The 8,026-nt window shown below is 35.6% G+C and overlaps 1 protein-coding gene across 1 annotated transcript; it reads right to left on the reverse strand.

Annotated features, from left to right (window-relative positions):
- Window positions 1-411: 411 nt before the first annotated feature.
- On the reverse strand, window positions 412-7,777 carry LOC126501735 (prolactin-2A1-like). Its single transcript, XM_050142570.1, has 5 exons — window positions 7,705-7,777; window positions 4,382-4,557; window positions 2,921-3,028; window positions 1,661-1,840; window positions 412-739 (listed from the first exon to the last, which is right to left on the reverse strand). Exons 1-5 carry the CDS (start codon window positions 7,733-7,735, stop codon window positions 548-550), a joined length of 687 nt encoding a protein of 228 aa, XP_049998527.1. The 5' UTR covers window positions 7,736-7,777; the 3' UTR covers window positions 412-547.
- Window positions 7,778-8,026: the final 249 nt, after the last annotated feature.

The following is an 8,026-nucleotide window of genomic DNA, read 5'->3' on the forward strand; positions in this document are numbered from 1 at the left end:
TTGAAGACAGTTGGAGAGAAATCAGGAACCATTTTATACTTTTATCCTAAGATACTTCAGGGGTTTTCAAAATAGCTCACAATGCTAGGGAAATGTAGTCCCCTCACAATTGTGCTGTCTGAACTTTAAATGTGGCAATGTCAGGATTCTTTCCTTAAGGAACCAAAGAATTCCAAGTTTCAAAATTGGGCTGAATAAAACTTTGTGAAAAATGTCTCCCCTAGATTTTAATAACTAAGTACACATCGATATTTCCTAATGCTTAAATTAATTGTGAAATATGTTATTTGCATGCCTAACTTCTGTTATTTGTCAAATATTTGGTGAGACTATGTTAATGGTATGAATAGATCTTTTTTAAATTAAATAAAGTAGAACAGATGTGACCAATTGGCTTCTCAGATGGTTGCATGAGAGGAGTCAGTTTTTATTTTAAAAGAAGATAGCCATCATACCCAGCACACATTCAAGAGAGAAAAACTTAAAGGAATTTTCACAGCAATGTATCATCCAGCATCATCTTGGAAACAGATGTGATGGAAAGGTCTTAACAGTCTTTTTGCTTTAATATTCTGCACTTCACAATCTTGAGAGACATTTCAACCTTTTGGGCATTTTTGCCTGCGCAGCGGATCAAGTTATAAAATGCAAAATGGCGATCCTCTTCATTGTCTGACATCAAGGATACCAGTCCAGACCAGGCAGGGTATTTCTCATTCCCTTCATTTTTACTTTGAACCTAATTATCAAAAGGAAAGTCAGCGATAAATTATATTTTAGTATTTTAGGGTGCGTTAACATTTGAATACTTGAGGAGAGTATGGATTGCTAAACTCAGCCAAACCTATGGATTTTCATGAGAAATGAACAAAGGTTTCTAAAATATAAAAATTGATGTATGCATTCTCTGCATGATAAAATCTTGCAGAAGTTAAATGGGCTGATAGGAAGTTACTATATTTTGGATATGGATTTGAGAAAAGTACAAAGGAAGATACAATATTCATTCAATCTCTTAAGTAATGTCACATGTCCTCAACATACTTCCTGACTTGTCCTTTCTTCTCTTAATTGGTTCTTATATTGGAACATTGTCCTCTTTTCTTTTCTTTTCTTTTCTTTTTTTTGGGGGGGTATGTTTCAAAATAAGGTTTCTCTGTAGCTTTGGAGACTGTCCTGAAACTCTGTAGACCAGGCTAGCCTTAAACTCACAGAGATCCACCTGTCTCTGCCTCCCTAGTGCTGGGATTACAGGTGTGCCTCACCACCACCTGGCTAATCCTTTTTTTATTTTCAACCAAATCAATACTTCATATAATGTGTATACCCATATGTGCGATTCAGTGACCATTGCATCAGGGGGCAACCATGATAAGAAATCTGCTCGTGGCGGAGTGACTAACTTTCTTACTACAAAGGGTCCTGTCCCAATGTAAATGGTGAACAGATGTTTTCTTTAGAGATCCTTAGGATATGGAGTTCTGAGTAAAACACCCCTCACATAGTTGGAATTACCAGCCTCCTCGTAAATAGTGTCTCTATAATTCCAATGCCTAACGTTTTCTTTTGTAAAGAGACATTTTTCAAAACTGAATTCTCCTTGCCCTGGTCACCTCTTTTATTTAGAAGAAATGTAAAGAAGTGTAAAAGGAGCACTCACCTGGCTGAGAATGCTCCTAACCCCTTCCAGGAGTCCAGCGTTCTTTTCCTCAATCTCTCTGGCTTTGGAGAGCATGGTAGCAGGGGCACCTTTCAGAGTAGGCATTTCTTTCGCTAGATGGTACAGAGGGACTCTCCAGGCATCCAGTAAGGTTTCCACTAATTTCAGTAGGATGACTGGCTAAGTAACCATATTTGAACAATCACATTAAAATATGAAAACCAACAGCATTAGACACAGACAGTTTTTCTTTTCTTTTTTTTTTTTTTTTGCTCAAAAGGGTGAAATAAGCTTTCTTTGTTACCTGAGTGCATATTTAAAATACTCTTTTGTAAGTTATATAAAAGTGTGAAATATTTCCATTGACCTTGTGGTTTAAAACTTGAGTGAATATAATTCAGAAATGCTAGTAGAGCATTTTAAAGTTGTTAGCAAAGAAAATAGAAAAAAAACCCTTTTATTAAATGCATTCTCCTCTCATCTCCACTTCCCCATTTTCCTTCATCCATTCATCATTATTTTAGTAAGTGTTTTAGAGACACAGACTGGTTTAGGTATTAAGGAATACACGGAACATGCATTCTAAGTGTAAGGCTATACAATTGTGTAAGGGTATAAAATAATGTGCAATTTAAATTTCGTTGAGATCGTTTATGGCAGGACATCAGAAGTGAGAGAGGGTAAAGATTAAGAATTTAAAGAGGCATGCATGATATGGAGCCTTGGCAACACGCAGTGGGGGTGGCTATACACGGTGAAGCAACTTCTTATGCTCTCTATATGACTTTCAGGTAAGACACAGTAAAAAGGCAGAACGATCCGCTAGGAATCAACACTTAGGACGAGAAACATAAGTAAAACCAGTAGGTGCCGAAAAGAAATGGTGGATAAGTTAGTAACGCAGAGCAGGCAACATAGGGTCCATGACCAAATTATCAATACTGTCATATTGGCAATGTATAAGTTCACATTACTGCACTTAACAATGAATGTCAATAATTAAAAATTTTCTTGGAATATGTAGATCTTGAAGATTTGGCATTGAAAAAGGTCCCCTCCATAAATGGTTTATAGACCTGTTAAATTTTACTTGGCTGATTTCCTTACAATTTAAATCTACATAATAAACTTTATTTTTGGTTTTCATTACCTGCCCATTTCTTGCAGATATGATTCTCATTCTTAATATATTGACCATAATAGCTTATATTATGGCAAAGCCAGCGTATGAATTGGTGAAAGAAAAGGTAGGGGACTCACATGTGTCATTAGGGCCTTACTCCTGGGTTTTGGAAGATCGAGCGAAGATGTGTGGCATTTTTTCAGGTTCTTGTTAATGAGCTGGTGGCTCTGGGCATACTGATTATCCTGGAAATGATAAAATATGTGATTACTTGGTGACTAAAAATTGTGTAAATGAATCAATGATCAACACACTAATGTACTTGATAGATGTTTCATTATTAAAATAAAATATTAATATAGTAAGGAAATGAGCCATTTAACATTTTACATTCAATCTATAGTCTTAATATCGATTCATAAAACTTTCAAATTTCCCAAAGTTTCTGCTATGTACTATTCTCAACAAAATATTCCTCTTCAGCAAAATCCAGCAAGGCTACCAAGTACCAATTTTTGAACTATCATTTGTAGTAAATGTCATGGTAAATAACTTTTCTTGCAAACATCTTGGCATCTGCACAAGTATCCCTCATTCAGTTCATTAGGAATAACAAAAAGCTTTGTATTGATCATGACAAAATAAGTCTTAAGCCCTATGCAGAATACACTAGGAAATATTATGCTATGAACCAATTAAAATAGAAAATTAATTGATTTTGGTATGCTAATCAATATTTAATTATTTGTTATATACTTTTAAATCTTTATTGTGTAAACCATCTATTATTCAAAATTACTACTAATGACATACTTGGTAGTTTGAATGGATTTTTAGGATGATTCTGAATGTCCTAGGTGACCTATCAGGAAATGTAAATGGCAGAAACAATAATATGTGAGATAAAGGTTTGAAATATATGGGCTTTGCAAGCATTGAGCCAACTTCTCACAAGGCCATCAATGCCCAGAAGACACCATCACCACATCATTGGCTAGAATAGAACATCTACCATAAAGATTTAAAGATGCCTTCATCATGAATGTCTGGCCTATTTCTCTGAATCAGATTCCCTTGCTATTAAATCATTTATCTTGAATAGCTTGAAATTGTTAATACCATTTGTTAATATGAAGATTGAATGTTAATTTTCTTATTTTGAATGACTTGGCCTCAGAGTTCTTAACCTCCTTTAATATTAGCAGGTCACTGCAATGCATTCTTCTTTATTAGATAATACAGAATCCAAAGGTGAGTGATGCAAACCAACACTAGGCCACCAGATACAATAAGAAAGAATCAAATCTTTCCTCAGCGTGGCTTGTATGTATTTATGTCACAATAACGAGCCAAAATAGGAGTTTAAAACTAGAGAAAAGTAAGATTATATCTTAGCAAATATTTGACAATCCATGAGACTGCCCTATTTTCTGGTTCCACAACCTAGTAGCCTCTATTTTTTTTTTTTTTTTTACCTCTGAAGTTATACTGTTTGAAGTTTGACCTACGATGCTTTCCACATTAGACTATACTATAAATTAACCCTTTCAATTTAGGAGCCGTTGGCTAAGAAGCTGGAAGTCAGGGGTCGTACTTACGAATTCAGTGAACATTTCATATGCTTGTTTGTTTATTTTCTCAGACAATCTCACTGCTCGATCAATCATTACTTCCAAAGGAGCAAGGCAACGCCCATTTCTCATTAAGCACATGGGTATTGAGACCACTTCTTCCCACAAAAGTAGGTTGGACATCAGTAGTAGAAGCAGTGCACCTGGAAAAAGAGCACATTGACTCTGAGATCTAATCATCTGAGTTTGTCAAGAGTGGCATTATCAAACTAAGCCTTTGCTAATAGTGGCCTCCTTTGTACATATGGTTATGTTTAATTTTGTGAGAATAACAAACATTTTCCAATGTTGACATTCAATTAATGGATTGTACTTGTTCATAATCATATTTTGTAATAGGAGTATCTCTTGGTAGTTCTTTATTACTCCTTGCATTGCTTCTGCAGTCTTCCAATTTTTGGAGTTCAATGTAAGTGTGCCAGTGTGTGTTCATGTCATTCTCTTCAGAGAGGTCAAGGTCTCCTGGTTCTCTGGTGATTTTCAGTAACATCACTCAAGGGTTTGTAATTCTTTTAATTGTTAATTTTATTTTATTCATAGCAGTTTTTATCTTATCTGTATGTGTATGACATGTAGGGCTGGCAACTATAGCAGCCAGAAGAGGGATTAGATTTCCAGGGATTAAAGATACACACAATTCTGAGCAGCTATGTTGGTAGCATGAACCAAACCCAGGTCTTATTCAAGAAAAGCAATTGTTCTGATTCACTGAGTTATCATTCTAGGCTCCAAATTTTTGATTTTAGCTCAGCATCCAATATTAAGATTTTGGACATCAGTGTAAGAAGAACAGTTCTGGTTCTGTGTTTATTTTCATGACAAATAAGAATAAACTCATCATTGTTTATTTACAAATACTTATGATAAAAGAGAGTGACATAATTAAAATGAAGCCACATTGTGGAACTTCTAGCTCAGTGTTATAATGGCATGAGTTTCTTCTCTTATCAAAATGTTCCTACCTTTTTTCTGAATTTATGTTTTATACCAACCATGATGATAAAATAGATTGCTTGCAGAAATTCTACTTTTCATTGTCCCTACTCTCAGTAGCTTGGAGGAAGCAACATACTAACAGTGGAGCTCCTGCACAGCACCAGATGCTTTGTGGTTGTAGCAGGTTGTCAGCATTCTACACAACTACATATTGTCCTTATGATTTGATAGTGCAGGCATTAAGAAGTTGCTTTTATCATCTTCATGTTCTTTGTGTATTGCAATTATAAAATGTTTTGTTATAAGCAGAATTGGTCTCATAATCAATTCATTTTTTTCATCAAAGGTCAATAAAGGGCCATAACATATTAAGTTATAATGTCAATTCTATGAATCAATATCAATGTCTAAAAATGGAATATTTATACACCTTCAGTGACACCAGTCTGAAAAACTCCTGACACTAAGGCTTTGAGAAATGCAGTTGGAAATTTAGAAACTTAATAATATTTATACATCAAAAACACATAAACTGAATACTCAAAATAACTAAAATAACTAAAACTATCAAAATACTCTGTGTTATACAAGAACCTTTTAAAATAAAATAAAAATAATTGTTTGGATAGTTTCTACTATGGAACAGAACTGTTCAAAAATCATGAAAGTTTTCCAAATTTATTTTATGCATGAGAGATGTGTAAAATAAATAGAAACACATTTGTATAAGTTTATTATCTGAAAGATATTTCATAATCTAAGAGGAGTCAATGGAGCTAATTATTTTGCCTACAACTTCATAAAATTTAAAAGTTTGCTTTTGTGAAATTTTTGGATATTAACAGTTCATTTAACTTGGAAATATAATCAAGAAGATAAAGGTAAATATTAGCAAAGTGTCTTTTGTAGTAAAGGGAACTTTTCTTGACTGAAATTCAAAGCTGTTTAGAGCCACATCTGCTAGTTTTATCTGCTATGTCAACAAAAGTGAAAATATGATTCAGTTCATTCAAGTCAAGCAAGACCCAGAAGACAGAATATGTTATATTCTTCCCACTGTAGTTGTAACAGATTTTACCTACTCATTTTCTCTTATTCAGACTGAAAATGTTTGCAAGTTTGTCTTTATGAGGAGGATCAGTCCATGTTCTAGAACTCTCTTCAAAACTCTTTGCTAAACAGACTCATGGCTGTTCTCTACCACCAGACACAGGTGGTATTCCTCCTTTTTACTGAGGTCAACCAAGACAATGTAAAATGTCTGTAGCCATTGTTGAATGTCTCCAGGTAAGAAGATATCCCTTTGTTAAGTATTGTCCTCTTACCAACTAACCTCTCTGCCAACTCAATAATCCAAATCACACCAGATCAGACTGAATTATAAGATGCCCAATTTTAATGGATGGCAACACTCCCGGGTGGCTTTCCAGGAAAACACAGAAAGGGGAATAGACAATCCAAAGACCACAGAAAAGAGGAGGACCACCAGAGAGGGAAAAGGGGAGACCACATGTTCTATATCTAAAGGGCAGTTTAAATAACCTCTGGGGGTGGTCTTGATTTTTCCTGGGGAGGGGTCACCAGTTGGTGGGCTTTCTTGGAGGTGGAGTCTGGACTGTGGCCACTCCCAGGGCTTGGAATAGAGTTTTCCACCTAACATTTTAAGATGGTTGCCATGGGGCTGGAATGAGGCCCTCCCAACTAAACACCCTTCAGAATCAATGATGCAATGGTTCATTGTGTAGTTGTTTCCTAGAGAAATAGTTGGAAAAGTTTTCTGAGGCCCTTCTTACTTTCCTGTGTAAGGTATAAACACATTCCCATTCACTGAACATTTGAGAAAACAACAACAATAACACACATACACCCATAAACACACAGACACACAGACACACTGACACACACACACATACCCCCAAAACAAAAGGAGCAAGCCCAGCAACAACAAAGCAAACCGGTTCTAACCAGTTTTATTTGAAGGGGGGGGGAGGCAGGGAGGGAAGCAGAGAAAAATTTAGAACTCAATAAAAATCAACACTAAAAAAGGCAATGTTTAAGATCAACTATAGGAATTCCCAAGAAGAGTGACTGACAAGAGCATAGTTGAATTAAGACAGCTATACCTCTAAAGAATCTCATTAAAATTTGGGAACCATAACACCACACACCATATAAGAACAATAACACCAGGAAGAAAGAAAGGAAGAAAGGAAGAAAGGAAGAAAGGAAGAAAGAAAGAAAGAAAGAAAGAAAGAAAGAAAGAAAGAAACTACTTCTTAGTCCAGTTTTGTAAAACAAAGTAATATGCAAGGTTGTCATTTGAAAGAACATTAGTTCAGTGACGCATTACTTACAGAGGCACGGATGCGTTAAAGACAGCTGCATCTCTGAGAAGTTCCACAGCAGCACAGGAACTGACTCAAGAAATCCTCCCCACAAGGAACAAACCTTAAGTTAATTTTTCCTCTTATATAGTGTTTTACACCATCCCCAAGGCCATATATTGCCAGGGGGCAGGAGGAAGTAATATGCAAACCAAGTTGAGGAGACCTTGACAACCCTCAGGTGTTGTTTACAGCCTAATGGCCAGGATGATTAACCTACATTCAACTCTTAGTTTACTTTATTCTAAGCATGTGATTAGAGCCCAAATTACATTGTAAGCCACAACAGTAA

The sequence above is a fragment of the Alexandromys fortis genome, unplaced genomic scaffold (assembly GCF_014885135.2).
Source record: "Alexandromys fortis isolate MF-2015 unplaced genomic scaffold, M_Fortis_MF-2015_v1.1 scaffold_5, whole genome shotgun sequence".
In the NCBI taxonomy this organism is placed as follows: Eukaryota; Metazoa; Chordata; class Mammalia; order Rodentia; family Cricetidae; genus Alexandromys; species Alexandromys fortis.